The sequence below is a fragment of the Cololabis saira genome, chromosome 23 (assembly GCF_033807715.1).
Source record: "Cololabis saira isolate AMF1-May2022 chromosome 23, fColSai1.1, whole genome shotgun sequence".
NCBI classification, from domain to species: Eukaryota; Metazoa; Chordata; class Actinopteri; order Beloniformes; family Belonidae; genus Cololabis; species Cololabis saira.
The window spans coordinates 10362267-10390187 of record NC_084609.1 but is presented as its reverse complement, the minus strand read 5'-3'; the positions used below and the strand labels follow the sequence as shown (position 1 = coordinate 10390187).

Here is a 27921-nt window from a genome sequence, read left to right as displayed (position 1 = left end):
ATTCATTTATTTCTGTTTTAATTTATACTGTGTAGATTTAATACTTAGTAGAATCTTCAGTCATTTATTCATCATTATTCATATTATTTTCATTGAATTGTGTAATGCTTTGTCCATAAATTAAGAAAAACATCCTAGGAGGTAGATTGGATATCTTTTTCTCAACCCATTAAGATGCACAGTATTTTTATGGTGTCAGTATCTATATATTGTAAATTACCATACAGAAATAATGTGATACTTAATGTAAATGTGTTATTGATTCCTGTTCTACTGTGCCTTACCCCCTAATAAAAATAACTAATATTTGTTTGTGCAGAGATTTGAGACAGCCGAGCATTAGTCCCATAAAGATTGAGGGCGAGCGGTCGTCGGTCGGCCAGAGCCCTCCCAAGAGTTGTGCGGATGTGAGTTCGGAGAGGACGCGGGAGAGCCGAGAGCAGCACAGCGCGGTTGAGAAACCCATCCTCCTCAGTAAGTCATCGGGGAGAGGTTATCAGGCAACCGTGTTACCGTAGACATCGTTCCTTCATGATTCTCCTTCTGTGCTCCAGGGGGTCTGGAGAGGACAAAACGTGATCTCAGGGAAGAAGTCTCAGGACACTCCAGTGTGTCCGACGTTGAGTCCGACAGTGACTCTCCCATTGAGGTAAATGACGTAGGATTTATCTCTATGGTACATATCTCATTCAATTAAAAAGAAACAAGTTTACTGGTTTGCATTCCTTTAAAACGTCTTTGTTGAATTAGCAGAGGTGTCAAGTAACGAAGTACAAATACTTCGTTACCTTACTTAAGTAGAAATTTTGGTTATCTATACTTCACTGGAGTAATTATTTTTCAGACGGCTTTTTACTTTTACTCCTTACATTTTCACGCAATTATCTGTACTTTTTCCTCCTTACATTTTAAAAACAGCCTTTCATTTCGGCCTTTAAAAAAAAATATCCAGTTAAATTGCGCCATCCGGATAGAGTGAATTTGCTTGTGGTTGGATGAGAAGTATAAACATACCATTCCGACACCCTATTGGTTTGTACGCGTCTGCTCTCTGAAACACATGTTAATGCTCAATAGTACACATATATGGTTCTTTAATATATTTGCATTATACTAAGATGCATTCATTTTCAATGGCTTTTGTCCTTAATGGCCTTTTTCCCTCTTAAATTACTTTTACTTTTATACTTTAAGTAGTTTTGAAACCAGTACTTTTATACTTGAGTAAAAAACTTGAGTTGATACTTCAACTTCTACAGGAGTATTTTTAAACTCTAGTATCTATACTTCTACCCGAGTAATGAATGTGAATACTTTTGACACCTCTGTGAATTAGCATAAAGCATCATCGTCATCGTCTTCATCATCGTCGTCGTCATCCTCGTCTTCTGATGAGGATTCGGAGAGTTCCCAGGAAGAGGAGGAGAGGGGCTTATCTCAGCAGACGGGCTCAGGGCACACCTTAGATCTGGACCAGTCCGGTCAGAAACTCAGGCACAATTACAAACCACTCAAACGGTGAGAAAAAAGCACAAAAACGGTCACATCAGGGGATGGTGTTTATAAATGTCCATGAAGGTGGTAGCTGATGAGCTTTGCTGCTCCCTGCAGAGAACGTCCTACCTCACCCAGCACAGAAGAGGCCATCCAGGGGATGCTGTCCATGGCCGGGCTCCTGTGCTCCACCAACCCAGAGAAAGCCGCCTCGCCCCACGAGCCCTGGTGGTCCAGCCACAACCAGTGCTCGCCGCAGGAGACGGCGCAGCACCATCACCTAGGCAACGGCTCGGTGGACAGCCAGGGCAACAGCAGCAGCGAGGCCTGGGACAATCAGGGGCTCCCCAGCCCAGAAGCAGGCTACCACTACGGCGACCCCTCACTGTCTCCACCGCTGCACCCCTCCAAGAGGCATGCCCCCAACCCCCCGCCGGTCAGCAATCAAGCCACAAAAGGTCTGGATTTCAGAGTATTTCCATTATCACTTAATAAGCTTTAACAGATGAGGATTTCTGTGATTAAAACTACAGTGGAAATCGGACAAAGTTCAGTTCAGTGAACTATAAGACCTTTTTAAAAGAAAGAATATTTACTCTAGTAATCTATTTTGTAATTAGAGGTTGGTCACAGCTGGGATTATCTTTTGTTCTTGGTCTGATTACAGGACTGTCTCAGAAAATTAGAATATTGTGATTTTCTGTAATGCAATTACAAAAACAAAAATGTCATACATTCTGGATTCATTACAAATCAACTGAAATATTGCAAGCCTTTTATTATTTTAATATTGCTGATCATGGCTTACAGCTTAGGAAAACTCAAATATCCTATCTCAAAAAATTGGAATATTCTGGGAATCTTAAACTGTAAGCCATAATCAGCTATATTAAAATAATAAAAGGCTTGCAATATTTCAGTTGATTTGTAATGAATCCAGAATGTATGACATTTTAGTTTTTTTTTAATTGCATTACAGAAAATAAAGAACTTAATCACAATATTCTCATTTTCTGACACAGTCCTGTACAAGTGGACAGTTTTCTGGAGGAGTTGACAGTAGAACAACTCTTTACTGCCCACTTGTGGTCAGATCTGACTTGGTGGCTCCACAGACGGGACATCAGCAGGTCGACTGTTTCCTTTAGTCCTTTAGCTAATCAGTAAACTTTCTAATTTTTCTAAATGGTTTATTTTGAAATAGAAGTTGTGAGAGAGGTAAGATCAGATCTCATGGCTGTCACACCTATGTTGACGGAAGACACACAAACTAAAGGTTTTAAACTCTGAATAAAAGCCAGACATTTGTTCACAATAGTCATTTCCATCTGCAATACCTTTTTGGACTGTTTGCACCTTATAACATACATGCGTGCTATGTTGCATAAAGAACAATTGAAATATGTTAAAACTCAACTCCAACAGAGCCGTGTCTCTGATACTTAGGGCCAATCCCAATGTCCACCCTACTCACTACCACTTCACCCTCTAAATGAAGCCACAAGGGGTAGGGCTTTGTAATCTTCACTAGGGATTGGGACACCACTTGCTACGTCTCTGCGTGGTTAACGTTCGGGTACGTAAGCGACTGCATAGTTACGTTTGCACAAACGTCACACCATATCAAGAAGCCGAGAGCTAAAAGCTGTTTTAATTTCAGCTGTAGCGCTGTTAATATGCCACTTTATTAAGTTTTAATATTTTTTCAGGCGTAAAAGTAACTGTTAAGATCCCCAACCTGGGCTCAGTTTATCCAAATAACGCCTGTTAAGAAATTTGCTCCGATGTTTTCGGGATGAGAAGAGCAGCAGCTCACGGCCGGAGTACAGACGTGATCGCAGGGTCGACCTTTCTCCCGGGGAGAAAGTGATCCAACGAACTGACCTGCAGCTCTGTGGCTGAAATAAATAATAGGAAGATAAATGTTGGTTTAATAGATGAAATCTAACAGTTGTAGCTGCCACATTAGTTTGTCTGAATATAAAGTGAAGCAATAAAAAATATAATATATTATAAAGTGAAATTTTCTGGCCTTCCAGAAGTTGCGAAGTTTTTTCAGATCTCGCCAGAATAAAGGCTGATTTATGGTTCTGCGTTAAATCAACGCAGAGCCTACGGCGTAGGGTACGCGGCGACGTGCACCGTAGGCTCTGCGTTGGTGTAACGCGGAACTATAATTCAGCCTTTATTTTGGCAAGATCTGAAACAACGAGCAAGCGTGTACATTCACTGACTGAATATTATGAAAATAAATTATATATTTCTCGCTAGAAATGTAATCAAAACGCATTTTTATGCAGAAACTACTCAAAATATTGATTTTATTCACTAAAAAATAAGAAATGTCCGCCATGTTTTTTTGTTTGATTCAGTCTGCAAATGACGACGTAAAGCATTCTGGGAAATTTTTCTGGCCCTCCGTCGGAGAGTCAGCATTTGAAATCCCTAGCTGTGAAGGGTTAGATTCCCACCCCCTACCCCTCGATATGCCTACTAGCCCTACATGCAAAGAGGAATTGGGACACCACTCCCCTCACGGGAAGGCGCAAAATTTAGGGGTAGGGCTAGGGGGTGTATTGGGACTGACCCTTACATTTGCTTTACTTTACTTTGCTGCAAAATTTGACAGAAAAAAAGCAGCAAGCGATGACATATCCATTGATTTTGGATGTTGCATCTTATCAAGATGGTCCTTTTGGAAATCGTAGGGGGGGGAAACACCCTTGTGGCATCTGGAATGGTTGTGTGAATTTACTAGGATATGTTGTACATATGTAATTAGTTTGAACTAATGCATTCAAGACCACCTTAGAATGAGTCCAGTCTCTCCTGTAGGTTACGCTGTACATTTGTGATCTGATCATCCTGGATGCAACTTAAAACTAAAAATACGTATTCCATGTCCTGTTACTATCTGCTGATAATTGATTTATATATTATCTCTTTTTCTCTTTTCCAGGCAAACGGCCCAAAAAAGGAATGGCTACAGCCAAGCAGAGACTGGGCAAGATCCTGAAACTAAACAGACACAATCGTGTCTTTGTGTAACCCCCAAACATCATAGAAGACTGTATGGTTTGGAGTGTTTACTTGAAGAGGAAGAAAAAAAAACATTTGTGTATTTGTAATTGGACACTTCTGTGCTGTAGAGATGGGGGGGACGGGGGTGAAAACACTGCCTGGAGATGACCGTAACTGATCAAATCTTGACACGTAAAACACGCTCACTGTGCATGCTTAGGAGACAGGGTATTGGATTTGAAAAAAAAAAAAAGATGAAAAAAAGAATAAAAAGCAAGTGCACGACTTCACCATAAGCACACTAAGAACAAAATGGAAAAGGAGCTGACGGGAAACGGAGAGGATGAATATGTTGCTACAGGGAAAAGTGAAAGGAAGCTCCTGCGGGCATTCAAATGGACAACGGAGATAAAAGGCCTCTGCTGAATAAACGGAAACGCTTGCTTTGTCGGGAAATTGACACGTCAACTGCTCTTGATGCCAACGTCATCCGCATCACATTTGCTAATATTTCCCCGCTGCTGAGCAAGCTCCTCCCACAGCCTTCACTCGCTTCATCTGCAGACTGAACAAGATGGAGGGGCGGCTGATGCCGAGCAGACGATGCTGAGCGTGCTTGAACCTGAAGGAGGGGGGTGCAAAGGAAAGTGGTGCTCGAAAAAGAGGCAATGAACTGATATTTCAAATGGTGCTTATTGTTTTGTATTTTTCCTCCACTCATGCTCGCCCCTCTCAGCCCTCACCTCCCTCCCTGATCTCCCTCCCTTTTTATCTCAATCACACCAGCAATAATGACTTTTCCGAGAGGAAAAAAGGTTAGAGGCAGCACTGAGGCGCTTTCTTGTGTTTTGCAGAAAGAAAAAAAAAAAGAAAATCTAAATGTGTGTACCAGACATGCACTTTTTAGTGACGCGCTCATGTCTGCACTCTGATTAGAGCTGAAAGGAAGTTGCTCAAAGTGCTGCCTCAGTGAATTTTTCAATAGGAATTGTGAGTTAACTCTGAAATTACTTGCATTATATTCTGTTTAATTTATTTCTCCTTTTATCTGTGATGTTTTTGTGTTTTTATGGATTCTGAATGATGTATTTATTAATTCAAAGAGGTGATTTTTATTATATTTTGACCATAAAACCTCAGCTATTCTGAGGGTTTTTCCTTGATAGGGGTTTCTCTCTCTCTTTTTTTTTTTTTTTTTTAATCTCACATTCTTTTTTGTAAATGTGGGTGTTTTAGATTTCATGTGATTATCTGTTGAGTAGCAGTTTACCTACAAACCTTTTTATAACCTGTCGTCACAAATATTTTCTCTCCCCAGTTGAGTAGAGCCTGTGTTGATTCTTGTCTCTTCCAGTTTTCTCTTCTCCCTATAGCCAGACGTTGGGCTATGTGAGCAGAGACTAGGTTAGGTTCGACAAAAAAAAAAAAAATTTTCATGTCTACACCAGAGCATGTTTGACTAGTGCCACTTATCGTTTAACAAAAGTATTCTGAGCCACTGTGGTTGATCCAAAGTAGTTATATTCAGAAGTCAACGATGAGGAACGTCACTGGGGCGAGTGAGTTTTCCTTCTGTTTTTGTTTCTTTAAATACCAGTGCTGATGTGAGATTTGTTTTGCTCTGGGTGCGCAGTTCTTCACTCTCAGGGAATGATGCCATGGACATAACCTCAGATTAACCACCAGCCACACCATGGATGCAGACCAGATAATCTCAGCTCTCACTCAAGACTTAAGGAATCTCCTGCGTTGGAGATGCTGAGGTTGGTTCTCAAGTTGTACAGACGCTCTTTTGCTTTAGCTTTTACCTTTTCAGTCATCGTATCTTTAGGCTAACAGGATTTTGGTATTGTCCCCCTACCTCCTAACAAATGTTCAGCTCAGTGTTACTCGTGTTACACCCCCATCAAGTTGACTTAGCTGCACATGACACCCAGAAACTGCTTGCCATGTAGCTTTACGACCACTGTTGAACACCGTGAGACTTGCGAAGCTTTGCTCAGGTTGCCCTGCGAGTAACTGATGAATCACCAGGCCCAGATGAGAGATTTAAAATAATCCTTACAGAGACGCTACTTAAAAAGTTGGCGTTAATCACGTGACCAGTCTGATTTCTTCTTTTACACTACACTTTAAACTTTTACACTCTTTGCATGTCAAATCATAGGAAAAAGAAAAGAAAAAAAAACACAAATTGGCCCGCAGGCAGGGTTTGTTATAAGCTGTAATATTTACCGCGCTGGATCTGTCCCCTTCCGATTTTTGTATGCGGCTTTCCTGGCATTATAGTATTGTATGTTGGTTCTTGCAATGTTTTCTCCCAGTTTTTCAATAGCTTATTTGAAACATACGAACACTGGCTAACTGTGACACTGTTGATGCGTGGCATTTTTTTGTTTCTGCATTTCAAAAAATTGCGTGTAAATAAAATTAATGTAATAATAATCTGGTCTTGTCAAATTCTCTTACCAATTGGTGCCATTACACATTCCACAAGATGTAAAAATACAGTTTTCAGATTATGTTCAGTTTTGTTTTAAAGAAAAGAGAGCAGGTTAACTTAAACATAATTTTATTAGTCTATGTACAACAATGACTTTCATAAAGTCCTGAAGGTTTTCAAAGACTTGCCGGTTAGAATCTCGTGGTGATCTGAAAAAGGAAAATAAACAAATTTACAATTGTGGCCAGAAATGCTAACTATTTAGCTGACAGTAACATGACGCTGGAAAAAATAAAATGGCTTTCAACCATACATGGCCGCTCAGGTAGAATAACCTCAAAGTATGTTCTTCCTCATAAATAATGAGGTCAAAAATGTCTGACAATTGTCCAATGTGTCCACATAACTGTCCATAAAACAAGATTTTTACGAGACTTAATTGAAAATGTATCGCAAAGAACTTCGAGTTCCACTAGTTATTATAACAATCATTTACAGTACTTCACTACTTGCATACTATTTTTTTTAATAGTTTTTCCCCCCCAGATATTTGTATTATTTTACCCAGTCAAAAATGTTGTTTGTCTAGACTTTATACACTTGTAATCCACTCTTAGTTTAAAAACCTAATCTCAGATAAGCAGCTTTAAACCTGTGTGCGACTAAAAAAAAAAAGTATTATTCTGAAAGGTAGATGTCCCAGTATCGAATTATGCACTTGAAACTAAACAACTCACGTTACTCTTCATCATCTGCTGGGATACCAAGCTCTTCATCGGTCCATTGAGACGCATCTGGCCAAGGGAAGTGACCCTTAAGAAGAGGTATGAATCTTTATCATTAGTCATTCAAACACGTGTCAAATTTTGTCTGAAAAATTGTTTGTTACAATCACACAAAACCTCAATATAAACTAAACACATGAAGTAATACCATACTAAAGCTGGATAGAAGCTCATTCAGCACAACATGACCCAACAGTCTAGAGCAGGGGAGCGAGGGCCAGTGTCCTGCATGTTTTCCTGCTTTCGACCACCATGATACTAATGTCATTATCAGACTTGTGCCGACCTTATTGACATGCTGATCACAATCATTAATTAAAATCAGGTGCAGCACATCAGGCTACGAGGACTGGAATTGAAGACCACTGATTATTTATTTTTAACCTTGTGATTACCCTTTATTTGCCCATCTTGAGTATTTTCTTTACAGTAGTTACAAAGTTGAATAGATGTCTTCTTCCTTGGATTTTGTCTACAAGGTTTTTTTTCTTCTAGACTCCTTTATGTTGTGGATATCTGTCAATTCTGCTTTTCCCAATTTTTCAGTCTCCCTAGTAAATATAAATTTGAATCTAAGGTGGAATGTGTCATTTACTTCCAAATGAGGAGGTTCTGAAGCTGCTTAACTGGAGAATAAGTTAACCTACTAAAACTTATCCTAGATGCAGGTACTGAAGTTAAAACGAGAGACTATTTTTACCAAATTAGTAGTCATATTAACCTGGCTGGACTGCAGTGCTTACATATAACAGACCATTGACCACCAGATTTTGATAATCTGTTACCAGCATCGTTTACTTACCAACACTGCATCTGGGTCGTGCCAGCAGTGCCACAGGATCCAGAACCACATGGCTCCGCTGAGGAGCTCTGAATCGAACTTCTGCTTGTTGGTCAGCTGCGGATACTGTCTGTACTGCGGCTCAATGTGAGGCCCTCCGCTGGCCCTGGAGCAGAAAGTTAAAGACGTGTTAGACTAATACACATAACAATGGATTCAAATAAAAGTGTACTTCGTGTAAAGCTCAGAAACAAACGATTAACAGTAATTTTTATTTTTTCCTTTTTTTTTTATTTATTAACATACAGTACAAACGGGGACAAAAGACGACAGTTACAATATGTATCTAGGTGTGTGTGTAAATAATATGATGAAAGTAGATAAATAAATTAAGAATATTAATTTGAGAATAAATATGTAAACAAATAGTGTGGTGTAGCACGATAATATAAATATAATATCCTAATATAACAATTTTTATATTATAACATAACAAAATGATATCACCATACTATAATATATAATAATACTATAGTTTAACATCCCATGAGATTTCATAACTTAATATAATAATACACTATGAAACAATATATCATAATGCCAAGAATAATTATTAGAATTGGTAATTTATATATTGAAATGCGATTAACAGTAATCTGAAACTTATTCAATATAAATGGCTGATGCGTACATACATAACACCACTAAAATGACATGTCTAATCATAACATCCCTGACACATGTATTAAGTGTAATGAAGCAAAAGAAACAATGTACCACTGTATATGGGATTGTGTGAAAGTGAAATCCTTCTGGCAAGATGTTATAAGCATGATCGATAAAATATTAACTAAGAAGCTACCTCTGGATCTCAAACTTCCTTCTGGGCATATATCCAACTACCTCACATTTACAAAATAAATATTCTAAATTAGTAGATACAGTTGTGTGAAAAAGTGTTTGCCCCCTTCCTGATTTCTTATTTTTTGTTTGTCACGCTTAAATGTTTCAGATGAAACACTTTTAAATATTAGACAAAGATAACACAAGTAAACACAAAATGCAGTTTTTAAGGGAAAGAAAATTCCAAACCTACATGCTGTGGCATGACCTTATAAAGGCGGTGTTCTGCAAATCTTTACTACCTGCCAGAAAAGGCTATTTTGTGGTTCTGCACATGCGCACAGTGGATTTTCAAAGTTTGATTGGCACGTCCATGATTTCTTGCACGATGTAAAATTGATAATATGGGATGTTGAGTATTTGATCCTTCAAAATACACGACCCATGACATGAATTGCATTACACTTTGTGAACATTATACGATAAAGAGGAAAAAAAAAACAATTCTAGTGTTTTATTTGATATTCATTCAGTCATTCGCCTTTATTTAACCAGGCAGGTCATTAAGAACACATTCATATTTACAATGACGGCCTGGCAAGAGACAATGACCACTTGGGGGAAAAGGAAGTGCTTTAGGGAGTAAAACAGTAAAAATGTAGAAAACCATTAGGGAGCATTTTTTGGCAAAGCAGCAGAAATTGGCAGAACAGCGGTTCCTGCTCGAAAACCTTCCAATGTGGCTTAATTACAACAATTCTGCAAAGATGAGTGGGCCAAAATTCCTCCACAGCGCTGTAAAAGACTCATTGCCAGTTATTGCAAACGCTTGCTTGCAGTTGTTATTGCTAAGGGGCCAAACCAGTTATTAGGTTTAGGGGGCAATCACTTTTTTCACACAGGGCCATGTAGTTTTGGATTTTTCTTTCCCCTTAATGATAAAAACCTTCATTTAAAAACTGAATTTTGTGTTTACTTGTGATATCTTTGTCTAATATTTAAATTTGTTTGATATTAAACATTTTAAGTGTGACAAACACGCATAAAAAAAAGAAATCAGGAAGGGGGCAAACATTTTCGCACAACTGTATGTGCATATTACAAGCTAAACATATAATATCTCTTAATTGGAAAAATGTTGAATGCTCCTAGAATTGGAAGATGGATTAAAGATATGGCATCAAACATAACATTGGAAAAGATAACGTACATTATTAAACGGAAACATCCAGAGACCTTTTATAAGGTTTTTGAGACATGTTAATGTTGGTAATTGGCTTCAACAGCAGGCTCTGAGGGAGTAGGATGTGATATAATGATATAAAGTAATATGATATTAGTTTGGTTTATTTTCGGTCATGACACAAAAAAAAAAACTAGAATAAAACTGACAACAAGAAAACGTTCAACTGTTCAAAGAAAACATAACAAAAAAGTTTCCAGTATACAAATAAACAAATAACATCTAGACCAAAAAAGGTGTAGGCTGAAGCAAAGCTTATTATTTGCCTACCCTCAAAAAGATTAATTAAATTAATAAAATAAAAGCAAAAAGTAAGAGAAAGACTGCCAGTAAAACAAATTGCCTCTGTGGGGATAACAAACATTCCTCAAAAAATAAAAAAGATTTTTAAAATAAAAGGTGCAGTCTACATGTTATCTTCATCCTTAAAAAAATCAAAGCAAATCACCAATTAAATAAATACCCAAATCAACATCAAGCCACTCATTAATTTAATATAAGAAAATCATCCTTCTTTTCAATGTTTTTTAAATAAAGTTAAAGTTCTACAGAATTTCAAATCTATATCTAATTTATTCCATAAATAGATAAGATAACATCTTAAGATTAAGATTCCCAGAATATTCTAATTTTTTGAGATAGGATATTTGAGTTTTCTTAAACTGTAAGCCATGATCAGCAATATTAAAATAATAAAAGGCTTGCAATATTTCAGTTGATTTGTAATGAATCCAGAATGTATGACATTTTTGTTTTTGTAATCGCATTACAGAAAATCGCAATATTCTAATTTTGTAAGACAGTCCTGTAATGTAAATATCTGTCTACTCTTATTCATGTAATACATTATTTTTTCTTTTCTGCTCTGTTGTCTTGCCTGTAAGAATGTCCAGTTTGATTTGCTGTAAATTTCATTCAAAAAAACTAAAAACATGTTTATTTTTTTAAGTGTACTTCCATGTTACACTTCTAGATAATTTAACTGTTTTAATTTGTAGTTGTGTTAAAGGGTAAATATTGCAGCTAACGTGGTAGCTACAATGCTAACGGACTTACTTTCTGCTCGTAATCCTTCCTGGCCTCCGTCTAAGCAACAGAGGTGCTCTGCGGAGGACTGTTAAAGCCCTTCCAAAAGAAGACATTGTTGTTTATGTGACTAAATCCCGTCTTCTTTAGGAAATATTTGGTTGGAAAGAAAGAGGTCCGACTCCACGGCGAGACGAGTCACCTTCTCTCCTTGTCAACAGACGGACCTCTGAACAACGTCCGCTGTGATTGGTCAGAAAGCCACGCCCCTTTCTTTATTCCACGTTTCTGATTGGCTGGATGAAAAGTCAACCTTTGACTGCACCGGCGTTCTGCCGATTTCTGCTGCTTTGCCAAAAAAAGCTACCTTATGGTTTTCTACCTTTTGTAGAGCTACAATTTACTGTGTTTTACTCCCTAGCCCACTTCCTTTCCCCCCAAGGGGCCTTGTCTCTTGCCAGGCCGTTATTGTAGATAAGAATGTTCTTAATGACCTGCCTGGTTAAATAAAGGTGAATGACTGAATGAATATCAAAGAAAGCCATAGAATTCTTGTTTTTCCCCTCTTTATCGTATAATGTTCACAAAGTGTAATGCAATTCATGTCATGGGTCGTGTATTTTGAAGGATCAAATACTCAATATCCCATATTATCAATTTTACATAGTGCAAGAAATCATGGACGTAGCAATCAAACTTCGACTGTGCGCATGCGCAGAACCACAAAGTAGCATTTCTCGGCAGGTAGCAAGGATTGGCAGAACACCGGCTGGAAACAATTTAGTTGAATTTTCTTGTCAGTAATTCATCAATAGTTTCGAAATTATTTTTAGCATATGCCACTATTAAATCATTTTTTTCTAAATCTGATTGCGGGACCTTTATGGGGGGGAAGCGGGATTAAAAATAAAATGTTTGGTGCCGTTACCAGTTTTGTCCACTAGATGCCGCCAAAGCGTTACAAAACCTCTAACGTTCAATCTGTGCGTGATGTGCCCCCTTTGTGATTTTCATGTTACTACTCCTTTTAACCAACTTGTTGGTGTGAAATGGGGACATTGTGTACTTGTGTAACAAACATACAAAAAGAAAAATAAATCACAGGGTTGCTTGGGTAATCGATGGTCCATCTGCTGAGAATTCGTGCCATATATATAACGTGATTTTCCTCCTTTTCGTCTGTCAGCAAAGCTTAAGACTGCTGCAAAATAAATTAAGTCTCGGGTTGTCTTTCGGGTCAACGTGGTTTACTTAAAAAAAAAAAGGAGCGGATTCAGTAGATGAAAACAGGAAATAATGAGGCTGCGGCGTGAACGCGCACGGCGCCTCCACCCAAACGGGAGGGGAGAAAAAAAATCCTGACGCCATCTTGTTTTCATCAGTCGACGATCATTTTCACTAAATTAAAAGACGTCGTGTTCCTCGACATCAGTAATCCACTTTCTTCTTTGTGCGCATTTTGTCACCATGTTTAAACCAGTTTTTTTTATCCACGTGGCTGCTTGGTTCAACGAGGGACAAACACCGACTTTACATTGTTACCTAATGGCGCCTGACCGGCGCTGCTCTCCGGTTGCGCCCCTCTCCCCTCGTAGCTCAGAGCCCGCCCACACATATTAACTGCATGATGTCATCATAAACCAGCCATTTCTTTCTTTATTTTATTTTTTTTTTTATAAATTGCTTTTGGACAACCAGTAAAACACACTGCTGAATCTTTTTTTTCCCTCAGTCTTAACAAGGATGAGATTAGGGTTGCCACCTTTCAGAAATAGAAATAAGGGACGCTCCGATTTCAGCAACGCAGACCCCAAAAAAAGGGACATCCCCAAAACTTCTAAACTGCATATAAATTTATTTATTTTATATGAAAAAACGAAATGCTTTGATTTAAAGTTGAAAGTGCTTTAATAGCATTTAACTTGCATGACTGTACAGATATCCAACCATACTAGCAACTGAAATATCCTATTCTATGTATGTCCACATCAGCCAAGATGTATAATATAACCTACAGGTGAAGGTCGGAACATTAGAATATGGTGTAAAAGTTAACTTATTTCAATAATTCAAATTAAAAAGTGAAACTAATATATTACATAGTGTCATTACATGCAAAGCAAGATATGTTAAACCTTTATTTGTTATTATTTTGATGATTGAATTGTTTATTGATTTCATAATAGATTTTTTCATTTGGGGTTTTCATAAACTGTGAGCCATAATCACCAAAATTATAACAAATAAAGGCTTGAAATATCTCACTTTGCATGTAGTGGGAAATAATATTTGTTTCACCTTTAGTTGAATTTACTAAGAATGAAGTTTTGCAATATATTCACATTTTCCGACCTTCACCTGTATATTATTACATCAATAAATAAGAGCATAATATGTGTCCGTATTGGTTCAATACGGAATGCAACTTTTAATTCCCAATTACGGAACAATTCCGTATTTTAAGGGACGGGTGGCAAGCCTAGACGAGATCAACTTCAGAGCAAAAATCACAGCAGACTTCAACGGTGGCGGATAAATAATTTCCCCTTTTATTCCAAAAAGCTCGACAGTGATCGTAGGATCCTCGGACAAACGTTTCCTTGTCACAGTAGGCGACGCAGGTCGACGACCGCCGTCGTCCCTCGACTTTAGAGCAAAGCGCCGGCCTGTCGTGCACCCGCACTAGCAGGCAGCGCTCCGGCGAGAGTGCGCATGCGCCAGGGGATGCGGTTGCGGGTGGGGGAGGGTCACTGGAAATGGAAATGATGAGGACATCCTCCCTCCACATGTATGATGTCAGAGGGATTTCTACAGGCATATTTCTAAAAACGTGACAGTGACCGATTCACCACAACAATACCCCTTGCTGGTTACATACGAGACTGGGAGCGTGTGTTGCATTAAGTAGATAATGTATAGATCAAATTAGAATCAGAATCAGAATTAGGTTTATTGGACAAGTCAGGTCAAACAAGACAGAAAATTTGACTCGGTTATTTTCGCTCACTGTACAGTAAATAGACAAATGACAGCTCTTGTTAACATATATACAATTAAAAAAAAAAAAGTGAATGGTGCAGCAGTATGAGGTTGGCATGGTTATTGAAAGGTGCATTGTTACAGCATATGATTATGGTTATTATTATTATTAAGATAAGATAAGATAAGAAATCCTTTAATAGTCCCACAGAGGGGAAATTTCGAGATTACAGCAGCAAATGGGATAGTGCAAAACACAAGAGGCATGAATATCACACAATAATAATAAAAACACTATAAACAGTATATATAATAAGAAGGATAAGGAGAATAAAAATAGTAATAAGAAATACTAGTATATAAAAAGAATAACAGATGGATATTTACAGATGTTATTTACATAATTGCACGTTGCAGAGAATATTATATTATAATAGTATTATATTAATATTATTATTATTATTATTATTATTACTATTGCACAGTGATTGATTACTCTGAGACTCTATGAGTGATGATAGTTCAACAGAGCAACATGGGTTTTAAAGTGTGGGGATAAAAAAATGTTGGTCATGGGAACCTAAATGACCATTCAAGACAATACTGAACCATTCATAAAAACTTTATTTGCTTAACCCGTGCATTTGTTGAGAACTTTTCCAAGTTTAAGTCTATGCCTGGACGTTTTTGGTCAAAGATGCCCTCTGAATGCACCTTTCAATAACCACGTCTACCTCATACTGCTGCAGCTTTCACTTTAAAAAAAAAAAAAATGTTAATGAGAGCTGTCATTTGATATTTACTGTACAGTGACCGAAATTAACCGAGTAAAATTCCCTGTCTTGTTTGACCTGACTCGGCCAATAAACCTGATTTTGTTTGATGTATTTATCAACTAACTGAAGTAGGTGGGGAAAAAAAACAACTTTCAAGCCCTATATAAGCTGAATATCTTTAGATTTTGATAAATATGTACTGTATGTTTTTTTTATTTGTGGTATACTCTTATAGTCCAGTGTTTAGTTTGTTGTTTCTTCCCAAATACATTCAATATGTAAAAAGCTGCTCTTGTGTAAGGGCTTACATAACAGCTTAGTTACTTTCTACAGTCTGGTGATGGATTGGAGTGATCCGAAACAGCCAGGTCTGGATTTTGGAAAAAGTATATGTGAATGTCTAAATGATCCCTTCGGCAGTGTACTTTGGCATACGTGATCAGCCTTTTTTTTCTTTTGATTTTTATTGCTCTTGAAGGATAAATCATTTACATGAATTGATGTGTCTGGATCAAAGGGAAATTCCTGTGAGCAGCTGGAAGCTGTACCCTGTTCTCTTTGTCCTAAGAGAAAGAGAAGGAAACAGTAGGCTACTTGGTTTAAACAAATGAAAACATTCCCACAGCTGACTGCACTTTCAGAAAATGATCACACAGATAACAGCAACCAGCATAAAAATACTCTGCAGCATGTGAATTATGAGTCCTAGACGAGCTGTGTTACACAACCTACAAAAATAAATTATTTCAAGGAAATCTGTTTATTATTTATATCAATTTTGTGTAACACTTAAGTTAAACCTTCTGAAAATGCTGGTCTGGCTCTCTGCTTCTTGACTTTCATGTAATACTGGCATGCGTGACAACATAGTATTGTATTTTTAAGTTCATGGTGGATTTCAACCAGACAAAACCATAGACTTGCACACATCCATGTGTAATCTTTAATTCATACTTATATGTACGTATGTCAAACATAGATGTGTTTCAGTTTATGGGGTTAATCTGTGGAATGTTTTGGAAATGGAAATTAAAGAGTGCAGTACACGATTTACTGCTCTGTATCGGTAAATGTAGGAGCTGACAGAAATTGATTATAATAGGCGTAATAAACTAAGCTTCAGCCTACACCTTTTCGGTCTTGTTTTGTTTATATATTTCGGTCTAATGCAATATTAGCATTAACTTCATGTTTATTTGTTGTTTTCTTTTCTTTCATTTCTTTTGTATTTGAATTCTTATGTTGGAAATTACTGAAATTAACTAACTAACTAACTAACTAACTAACTAACTAACTAACTAACTAACTAACATGTGTATTATAATATGTAATGTAACATGCATCCTTATGATTCAGACTCAGATGACTTTATTAATCCCTTTGGGAGGTTCCCTCGGGGAAATTGACATCTCCATCTCACACACACAGCACTGTCATATACAAATCAAACACCCCAAAAGCCAAACACCCATATAAAGATAAAAAGATAAATAAAAGGTAAAAATTAAAATAAAAAGTGAAGTATAAAAAGCATAAAAAGAATTATATGGATAGAAAAAGTGTTAAATACTTACCTGCTGTACTCTACTGCCCTTACTTTTTAACAACTTGTGCTTTTTATTATTCTACCTCTTTTCTTATCATTTTATTTGTTAATTACTGTTTAATTGTGTCTTGCCGCTTTTAATGTTGATGCAAAGCACTTTGAATTACCTTGTGTTGAATCTTGCTATACAAATAAACTTGCCTTGCCTTGCTTAATAGACACTCTGTAAATGAAATTGAAAAAAACAAACACCCATATAAAGATGAAAAATTAAAAATAAAGATACAAATAGAAATAAAAGGTAAAAACAAAAATAAAAAGTGCAATGCCATAAAAATGAATTGTATTCACCAGCATATATGACTTGCCTTGCCTAATAGACGCTATGTAAATTAAATTGAAAAAAACAAACACCCATAAAAAGATAAAAAATTAAAAATAAAGATAAAAATAGAAATAAAAGGTAAAAACGAAAATAAAAAGTGCAATGCCATAAAAATTAATTGTATTCATCAGCATATATAACTATATATATTTATATAAATTATATAGGTTTTTTTTTAAACAAACAAACACCCATATAAAAATAAAAAGATAAAAAATTAAAAATAAAGATAAAAATAGAAATAAAAGGAAAAAACAAAAATTAAAAGTACAATGCCATAAAAATGAATTGTATTCATCAGCATATATAACTATATATATTTATATAGGTTTTTTTTTCTTTAGTATTTCCACACAGCGTCGAATCTCGGGCGTTAAGGCTGATTTATGGTTCCGCGTTACACCAAAGCGTCGCCGCGTACCTTACGGCGTAGGCTCTGCGTCGATCTAACGCGGAACCCTAATTCAGGCTTTAACGACGGAAATAGCAGAAACCGTCACAGGGACTCGTGAACGCGCACCGAGCTCGGACGCGGACGCGGACGCCCCTGCCGCGGCGGGCGTGTAGCCCCGCAGCGCGAGTGGGCGGAGCCCGGGTTTAGAGACGGCGGGGCGGGGGGGGCTCGGGGGGGGAGGGGGCGGAGCCTCGGCGGTCCTGGCCAGCGCCGCCATTTTTGCAAAGGGAGAAGAGACAGGTTTCAGGGCATCTAATTTTTTAAAAGTCGCCGTTAACTGGGGCTCGGGCTTTAACGGTTTGGACAGGTCGTTTTCCGTGTACCAAGAGGCGGTGGATTTTTCCGAAGGAGGGAGTCGAGACTCTGAGAGACACGTTTAAATACACACATTTTAAAGCTTTGCCCGGGGATCCGCAGTGTGTGGACTCGAGTATTGTTTTGGTTGTGGAAGCTGCGACGGGGGTCTCACCCAGCTCCCTTTACTGGCTATTCGAGTCCTCCAGAGTGGACTTAAAACGGTGAGTAAACTCCATTAAGTGGTGGTTGCAGAGTGAGTGTAAATCCGAGCCAGGAAGGGTTATTGTTGGCTTTAGTTAGCTGGCTAGAGCTCATCATGCTGATGCCTGCTAATGTGGTATCAGCTAAACTTACTAACGAAAACTGTCACTACAAGTGTATGCGACTCAAATTATCATTTATTCTCATCTACGTTGATTCAAAACGCAAAAAAGGACAAATAAATGACAAGGGTTTCCAAAGTTGGCAAAGCCACTTGCGCATGCGCACTAGCGCATGCTACCAGATCAAATTAGCTCTGACTTGTCGTCGATTAGAGTGGCAAAACATGGATGTCACCTTAAATTAAAAGGTAAATATGACCAGGATTCACTGGGTATTTTAAAAGCCAGTGTTAATAATAATAATAAGTAAAAAAAATTAAGCCACAGTGTTATAAAAGCTGGGATAAGAGGAGAGAGGTTGGGTTAGGTAGATCTGCTCCACAAGCATAAGGTCTCCATTCAGACACCATTAACTACAGTTAACACTCAGTGGGGAGATTATCTCAAAAGAAAATACGTTTTCCCGCATGTTGAAAACACATAAGCAGATAAAAAAAGGAGGGGGGTGGAGGGGGGAGAGGAAAAGGCACTGGGTGTTTAGTTTGACATACTGACACTGCGGGCCATGTTGCGCACAGTTTAATTCGCTTTTGTGTACATACGTGAAATATGTGCCTTTTATGGCTCCACGCGTCATGACTGTCCATATTTAACTGTAAATACTTTTGATATCCCCCCCACTTGAATATTAACAATAACCCCTTTTTTTGTTTCTTTTTATAGATGAGTATTTGTAAATAATCCCTCTCCCCTAATTCATCTCTGGTTTTGTTTCTTTGTATTTGCTCAACTGGGTGATATGAGATTCAACACTAGTATTTTGGTTTACAGTTGCCATCAACATTTTTGTGCACATGACAAACTTGAAACCCTTAATGCTCCTACACTACAACCTTTATTTCCAAGCATATATTACTGTACATCATATAAAATCATGTATCAGCAATTGCCACTTGTATCTGATGTTACTTGAATCATCAAAATAGTTATTTTAACACTAGTTAGAAACTTAAAGAGGTTGTGACTTCTAAAGATGTATCCTCACCTTGGATTATTTCCGTTGAGATGTTTTTTTACATAGAAAAGCACTGGTTAAAAGCCAGAAACGTGTAAAGAAATATGTGAAAATGGTTGGTTGATTGGTTTGTTTTTGTCCAAGGCCACTAAAACAAAGCCAGGCGCTAAAATAGCTCAGATTCCTGTTGAGATTACGCAGTATTATCCCTGCTTTCTTATGTTATTCTAGTCATGGTTAGACAGGCTCAATGTCAAACAAGAACATAATAATAATAGCCATTTCCTGACTTAAAGGAGCCTTTGACAGTCACTAAAGTTAAGAGTCGGTGTGTGTTGGGATCAAATGCTGCAGCCGTGGGGGAGGGGTTGTTTCCACTTGGGCATTTCGCACCAGTCGTACAATTTGAACCTCCTTTTGGATATCCCTGGACTGTAGTTTTATTCAGCCTGGGCAAAAAACAAATTACCGTATGAAATGTGCTGTCGGACGTGGCTGGGTTTACTGTCAGCGCTGATGTCGTCGCTCTTTCCTGTCTGTGACGACCCGAGCATTAATCCACTTGTGTCGTGTACCGTCTACGCATTATGCTGCTGGCTTCCCCTCATTTCCCATTTTTTGGCCTCGAATAATGGCCAAAAAGAAACAAAAAACGTTTTGCATCAGCTAATCGGACCAAACCTGCTTCGGCTGTGTCGGTGCTTGAAACGCCGTGGCATGCAGCCTGCTAACATCACATTTGGAGAGGCTGATGTTGGCCCCGCGTCTCGACGAAATTGGCAGCAGTCTAGTGAAACAATACGGAAACTGTACCGACAGAGTGATACTTGGAGCAGAGTGTGTGAAAGAGTTGATTTGAATGCTTTCTTGGGGCTTTTTCCTCCCATGGCGAGGCTCCCCTGGCTACACGCCGTCCTGAGAGAAGCGCTCTGAAAATGGCGACAGCAGCAGGGTGTTGTGGTAACATAATAGCGACGCTGTCGCCTCCACACCCCTACCGGCAGGACTGACTGCAGCAACTACACCACACATGCATTTTATTTTAGTTCACCTCTAAAAAAAACGTGAAATATTTTACATTTGGCGTCGGCGAAACTCCCATCTCGACTTGTTCTGATGGGAATCAGATAAGCTGTGTTGATTTTTCTACCAAAACAAACGACCTCAGTGACATGCGTCATGGCTTATGCTATTGCTCTTGCTTTTTATGTAGGACCTGTTTTCGTCACACATTAGACTAAAGTATGCTTAGAATTGAGATAAATAGCTCTTGTTGTAAAGAAAGCCATGGAAGAGCTGCTGGATGTTACCTGCAAGGAGCTATACCAATTAACTGTATGCAATATTATGTAGTTTCTCCTCCATGGTGGCTTTTCCTGTAGTGTTCTGTGTCCCTAGTTTTAAAGATATGCACCCAATGTTTAACTAAGGTTGAAGAATATGGGCAGGACACATTAGATGAGTTGTAATTTCTAACCTGGATATAAAGGACACATTCAAAAGTTGCTAGATATAGAAGATAAAGCTTTTGCTGTTCATGTTGATGACTAATCTATTTTATCGGACATAATAAAAGGCTCGGAATATCCCAGACGGTGTTATGAACTTATAACTATTCATCTTACACGGTGGTAGAAGTTATAAATCATATACTATTAGTGCAGTCTACAGTGGCACATTGAGGATTTTTCTGAAATAAATACAATCCTGCCAATGTGACTGGCACCTGATGAGATTATTTTTTTCTGTACGATTAAGTAATATCAAAAATTAAAATGTGGATGTGAGCGATTCAAGGCTAGTTTAAAAGGTGGACTTTAAGTTTATTACGGTACAAACCTGTCCCCTTTTCTACTTTACTATGAGAATCAAACTTTTACACTCTGCTCCATTCAGATGTGTCTTAATAACTCTCACCAAGAAACCTTTTGCATAACTGACATCAAAACTGTCAATAGTAAGAGGTATAACATTTTCCAAGCTTCTGATTCACACATTGGTATATATATGCTAAGTTTTTCCAAGCAAGCATTTGTTGTGGTAGAAACTTCCCAGCGTCATAAATCAAGTTTGCATTAGTTGCAAGCAGTTAGGTGTTCTGAAAGGGTATTGTATTGTCATCAACCTTTTTGCAGACTGAGGGTGTTGGGCCAAGAAATGCATCATACAAACTGCTGCCGTGTTTGACTGAAGTAGAAGCACAAATGATGCATGACACAAGCCCCCAAACCCCTTTAACCGTACAATGGTAAATACGCTGGTATGTCAGGGCCAGTTTTAATTCACCTATTACCAAGTCAGTATTTATTAGAAAGATATCAAGCAATTTGTTTAAACATCTTCTGGCCATTGTCAGGATCTAATAAAGTTGAGTGGTTACTACTAGATGAGCAAGCGTGTCTTATTATGTTTAATTAATCTCTGCCCCCTAACACACAAAATCCCAAGCCATCTCTTTTCCTTGTGAAAGAGCAAAGGCTTCTGTTTAGATACTGATTAATTATTTCTCTGTCTATGTGATACCAGAACATGCCTTGTTAAATACCCAATTGTTTTTGTTTTTTTTTCCCTTTTTTTGTGCCTGTTGGCTGTGTGCAGGAGAGTGTGTATTTTGTTTGCTGTGTGAACAGAGATGGAGAGTGGAGGTGTGGTGTCTCCTCTGCCATAGGGACAGGTCGCTTTGGTTGGCAGCATGGATTCATGGCAGTCTTCAATAACACACATCGCCTCCCAACTTAACCCTAAGATGCACCGATGCAAAAGCCGCAAGCCAGGTGCAAAACTGCTTCATTTCTCAACAGACAAAACAGAAAAGCCAGACATGGATGCAGCACGGCATACGTTTCTGTATTGACATATTGACAGGACAAATGAAGGCCACAGACTCATATGGTTTCTCTTTGGCCCTCTTATGGTCGTATTGTTTTTGTGCTCTTTTTCAATTCCAGACAAAAAACTGCCATCTCTGAGACAGTAGCACTTCTGTGTAGCTGAAGTGTCTGCAGAGATGCACCTCACCATGTGGGACTTAAGTGTGTAGCTGTTGTTGCACAGTCTCCATTGATCGCACATGTGTGGTGCCCAGACCCCGAGAGACCCACAGACAAAGCTGAATGGCTCAAGAGCCCAAGTCTAGTCACATGGCCTCCCAGCTGGGAAGAGAAACCAGGGCTCAGGTGACCTGTTTTTGTGCTGCTAGCTGGGCCGTAACAGATCCCTCTTTAAACTAGCAAGCTGTCTCCCTGACAGGTGGCTTTAGTGCCAGAGCTGCTGAGGCTGCAGCCTTACTACACCTCCATAACCTTAAGAGCACCCATGTCAGAAAAGCGTTCATTGGTCGTAGCATAAGGCTGGAATAAGGGCTGAGTAAAGCAGGCATGTGCCATAAATGGTAGTGATGTAACAACACTGCTGTCCAGATGTGAAGTCGATCATTGACCAGTGTCGTCGTGCAGCCTGAGTGGCTTGTTAGTTTTCCTTATGTTGACAATCTTCAACTCATGTCTTCTGCACAAATATAGATGCATAACTCACATTTTAGTTTGGTGGGTGGTGCATTCCCTGAATGCTTTAAGTACCAGCTCCATATGTTGTTTCTTGTCAATCTCAAGTCACAATAGTCCTCCTAGCCCAAGCAGCAAAATAGTAGTGGGTTTAGCTTGTGCAGTCAGTCCAATACAGATCCAATTAGCGGTTTGATGGAACGTATACTAGTCCAAATTCCAAATGTTTGAAGGAGTTCACCCATGACCATACATAGCTTGCTTGTGACTGCTGAAGCTGCAGCAAGAATGAAAGATTGTGCTCAAGAGTTTTCTGAACAGGCATTACTCCAAATACAGAAGGACTTTCTCAGCTTAGCTCTCTCTCTCTTGCCTAAAGCTCACTTAGTCAATCTCTGCTTGGTCTGTGCACAAAAGACGGTCAACATTTGAAACTTTTTGTGCATTTTTTGTTTTGCATCTTCTCAGAATGTAGACGTGAAAGGCCGAAACAATGTTGTCACTTACTGAGCTGTTTGATACTTAGCAGATAGAACAGAACCAGGGTTTTGTCTTTCCACAAACCTGCTGCACTTCTGTCCATTAGATGTGGTGTTTTCTAGCTATTAGCTAATGTCCTCATTTTCTGATATTTAAGTGGACTTGTCTTCTTAGTTGGATGTATTGCTTTTCCAACACAACAATGTGCTTCCTATTGTGGAAGCAGAAACAGCATATGTGCATACTTGGCTCCATATACCCCACTGTATTGATGAATGACTTCACCCTTAGTCTCCGAGTGCTGAAGGAGCCTTGGCAGCCATCGGTGCACTGATTGATGAAGGACAAGGCAGATGTAGTATGCCCGATGGTGGGCACATAACGGTTAAAAAGAGGGAGATTCCATCTGCGTCAAACTTCCTGTGTGTAAATCTGTATTTGTTTGAATGCTTTAACAGTTTGTAAGCTGAGTCATTGCAGCCAGCTAGGGGTTATGGGGTAAAGTCGCACAAGGAGATTTGATAGGAAGCCCCTCACTTTGTCTTGTTTCATCCACTTATCTGGAAACACCGTCCGTAGGTTAAAAAACACAATGAAATTACAGATAAAGATTAAACCACAGCAATGTATCAGGGAGAAGGGGAAGCTGCCCACTGTACTGTCAGCATTTGAATATGATAGTTTGGGTTTTCCCTCCCGACTCCAGTGTAGTTCTGTCTTAAAAGGATAGCCATTTCACTGACAATGACGTGACTGGATCCCCTCAGTAAGGGAGACGAGGAAGAAAAAGGACGGACTAGATTACGCTTTGTGCTCTACTCCGCCACCCAGAGTCCTCACAGGTCTTGGCTGTGTAGCATCACTGTCAGACAGTCCCCATGTACACCTCCCCCACCCCGCTGCCCTCTCAAATGGAGTCGCTTTGGTGATTTATAAAGCTCCCTGTAGTGCAAGGAAATCTATTTAGTGAGCAAATAAAAGGCATGCAGCTTTAGTGAAATCAGACTCTGGGAAAATCTAAACCACGTCACATTGTGGCTGGTTTTACTATTACAGGCTATTTTCTATTTCTTTTTTGCATTTGTTTTCCTGCTTTACTCACCCTCCCCTGAGCATGTTCCCTATTTTCCTTACCACTCGTTCTCCTCACATGTTTCAATAAGAGCAGTGGATTTAGCCAAAGGTGGCTTTTAATGGTCTCTCATGGCCCCGTTGTAATTAGGAACTGAGTCTGCGACACTCCCCTTCCCCTCGGCGCTGCCTCACCGTCTCAGGTTTATTTAGGAAGTGCACGGAGGAGGGAGAGAAATCCGTTTGGGCGGGGTAACTGGGCACAGGAAAGAGGAGGGGTGGCAAGGGGGGTACGCCCCCCCCTTCTTTTTTCTGGCTGTGTTTCTCCAGGCCGATGGGCAGATCTCCTAGAGGAAGTAGGAGGAGCAGGCACAGGCAGTCAAAAGCACGGCTCAGATTTAGTTAGGAATGTTGCTCCTCTGTTTTTCTTTTTTTCTTGACTTAAGTTTTGTCAGTCTGGACTGCGTCTGACTGCAGTGCATGTTTGTACACTGCTCCGAGAGCCCGGTGTAGTCAGGGATGTTTAAAATGACAGGCTGGGAGGTTATCTGGTTGTTTCTGACTTTAAAGGGATTGTTTGTCTGAACGTTATCTTGTGTGTGTACACCTTAGCAGAAACAGTAGGATGAAGTGAACTGAACAAAGTGGGAGGGAAAGGTTTAAAACAAGAAAACAACATTGCAGGGAAAGGAGGAGGCTCCTACCATTTTAGTGTTTTTTGGCAAACTGCCCCCACCTTTCTTTCTTTGGGGGGAAAAAAGTGCTGTGGTGACCTCAGCTTGTATCATAAAATTCTTCTTTAGCCATGTCGTTTAACATCGGCGCTGCCTTTAGAAGGGAACTTGAAGCCTTGGCCAACACAGACTCACCAGGATCTTCTTTCTCCTATTAATTAGGCCTGGAGCTGACAGCTGTCGTGGCTGTGAGGGTCTCGCAGTCCTGCTGGCTTAAATAGTTCATTTAGTTGAATTAGGACCTGAAATTACTCTTAAAGCTGTTGAGCCTATTGAAGAAGAATCACATTGTCTCAGTTTCTCTCCATTAATTGCATTTCCTTGAGAGAAACTTTGCCGTTAGGGATGAAGGCTCACCTGGTGACGACATACAGCTTTCCTCGAGAGGCACAACCATGTATGTTTAGACACGTATTTGTGAGAGCGAGGGCATGTTTAGTGGCATTTTTTTTATTTTTTAAGCAGACAACTTTGGGGCATGTAGAGACAAGTTGGCGCTCTTGCTTCCACAGTAACCCTTATGACATTTTAGTACTTTGCAACCCTTTTCTCATGTATCCATTGCCATGATCAGAGCTTTTGTGTGGTCACAGTTTGCTGGAGCAGGCGGAGGTGTGACCTCCAGCCTATTTTGTCTCAGCATCTGTCCCTCCCACTAATCCCGCTTATCAACAGAGCTCTCTGTATCAGGGGCAGCCACACTGACACATATGCTCCTGTCTCCATTCACATCAAAGACAAATAACGTAACCAAACAAATAGTGTATTAATTGATGGATCAAACCAGCCGTTTTACAATTTAGGGACCAAAAAGGCTATATACACGTTTTCTTACATCTATAATAGTTAATTATTATTGACTTACCCATACGGATGCTTTTTTCATGTGCAGTGCTAGAGGCGCTAACAGATGGAAATGAAAGTTTAAGTAATACAGAGTAAAACACTTGAGCATGTAAATGCAATACATTTTCTCAATTGTGTGTGTCTTTAATCAAATGTGGGTGTGAGTGCTTGGCGTAGAGTGGTCCTCTTCAGTCGAAAGGGGGAAAAATGGCCTCTGTGTTGCATTTTCCTCCCTCCTTTCATGGAGGATGGCTGCTATGTGTCCGCTTGCTCCCCTTTGTGGGAATTTTCTTACAGTGCAGCCTTATGCATTCCTGGCAGATAGTGTTTAGAGGTCGCTTTTGCGCAGTTCACATCAGCAGCTCCGGCTTCACCTTACAGTCCTGTATCTGTACACTTTTTACTAGTCCCCAACCTTACCTTGGTGGCTTTGTCAGAGGGGGAATTCCTGGCGAATATTTCTCCGTCCATGACTCCGCTGTGATCTGAAATTGTGAATCATGCATTTACATGTGCTGGAAATACCCCATTTTCACTATGAATGGTAACTTCAGGTTTGAGAGATGCTGCATATTTCATTTGTTCAAGGAATGAAAACATTGTTAAAGCGATATTAGTCCCGAACACTGTACTGCCATACGATATTAACAGATTTTCTCTGTTTTCTCTCTTTCGTCTGTTTGTACTTTCAGGCCTTGTGGATGCACTTAGATGTCTGCAATGACTGCTGTGGCTGGCATGCCTCAGTGTTTTGGACTCCCTTTCTCTGGACTCAGTAGGACAACAAAAACTGATCAGCAGAGAACGTCATGAGCATAGTCATCCCAGTAGGGGTGGACACATCTGACACCTCATACCTGGACATGGCTGCAGGCTCAGAGTGAGTAACTCCATGCCTTCACTTTTCACTGTTCACCTTTGATGCCCCCTCACTTCCTCCTCTAGTTCATCCTCAAATACCATTTATGGTTTTACCTCCGCCACAACTTAATTCTCAGTTTTACTCTTCTTTTTTGTTCTCTTTCCCACCTGCCTACCTTTTACTTTCTGGTTGTCTCAGTTCTCATTTCTCCTCTTTTTAGTACTTTTAACTTACTCTTTTTACAGAAGACACCATGTTTGTAGTATGATTTTGATCTTTTTTCCCCCTCACGTCTCTCTCATTTCCTCTTTATATGCCTAAACATGGTCTTCATGATGACTGTAACAGCTCTGTATTTTTTTCTGTTTCTTCATGGTTAGATTGAATTCCTGTTGCAAGTTTGAAATTTTCTCTGGTGTCGATAAGGTTGCAGTTTAATGGGAAAGGATTTTGTGTGAAGCCGGGCCTCTCAACTGTCTTTTCTAATGGACTGATCCGTCCTGCCATTGATTACTTGCACTCAGCCCATTCAGTGTGGATATATGAACTAAATCTTCTCATTTGAAACTGACTGTAAACTGTACAGAAGCACCAAACATCTTCTTTTTTTTTCTTGATTCATGTCTCCAGCTGTGGCTTGATTTTTGCACATATGTACACTGCATTGAGTCAGTGAAGCAGAAATGGTGGATGGAGCCATGGCAACAGGCTTCCCGTTGCCCCCTCCTCTTTGTTTCCTAGAGTCTTGTCAAGGACATTGCCGTGACTTTTTCCACTCAAATAAATGAGGCAAGACGTTCGTGTATGACTTAAGAATAGTGTACGTCATCTACGTACGGAGGGGCTTCTGTGTCTTTAACGGAGGGATAGCCCACCCCTTTGCCATCATCAGAGGTGTTGCCGTGACAGCTTGAGTTGCTATGGTATCTGCGCCTCACTCCCCTCCCTCCTGGCTGCACTGCGCAGGGCTTGTTGCCATAGCTACTGGCCTGAGTGACAGGTGGTCCTTTACAC

The 27921-nt window shown here is 39.4% G+C and overlaps 3 protein-coding genes across 4 annotated transcripts in view; 2 read left to right on the top strand and 1 right to left on the bottom strand.

The window, feature by feature from the left end:
- Positions 1-6958, top strand: part of kdm7aa (lysine (K)-specific demethylase 7Aa) — a 31254-nt gene extending 24296 nt beyond the window's left edge. For both annotated transcript variants that reach the window (XM_061715160.1, XM_061715161.1), the window contains exons 14-18: positions 320-474; positions 555-649; positions 1337-1518; positions 1612-1952; positions 4454-6958. In XM_061715160.1, coding sequence (XP_061571144.1) covers positions 320-474; positions 555-649; positions 1337-1518; positions 1612-1952; positions 4454-4542 — 862 coding nt within the window. In that variant the 3' untranslated portion in view covers positions 4543-6958. The remainder of the gene's footprint in view (positions 1-319; positions 475-554; positions 650-1336; positions 1519-1611; positions 1953-4453) is intronic.
- A 112-nt stretch (positions 6959-7070) lies between these two features.
- Positions 7071-11866, bottom strand: ndufb2 (NADH:ubiquinone oxidoreductase subunit B2). Its single transcript, XM_061715162.1, has 4 exons — positions 11667-11866; positions 8546-8690; positions 7696-7771; positions 7071-7167 (listed from the first exon to the last, which is right to left on the bottom strand). The coding sequence occupies exons 1-3, from the start codon at positions 11750-11752 to the stop codon at positions 7697-7699; spliced, it is 306 nt and encodes a 101-aa protein (XP_061571146.1). The 5' UTR covers positions 11753-11866; the 3' UTR covers positions 7071-7167; position 7696.
- Positions 11867-17970: 6104 nt separating this feature from the next.
- kmt2e (lysine (K)-specific methyltransferase 2E) overlaps positions 17971-27921 on the top strand; it is a 32869-nt gene continuing 22918 nt past the window's right edge. Inside the window, 2 exon segments of the mRNA XM_061715109.1 lie at positions 17971-18294; positions 26738-26925. Of these exon segments, the coding sequence (XP_061571093.1) occupies positions 26855-26925 (71 nt within the window). The 5' untranslated portion in view covers positions 17971-18294; positions 26738-26854.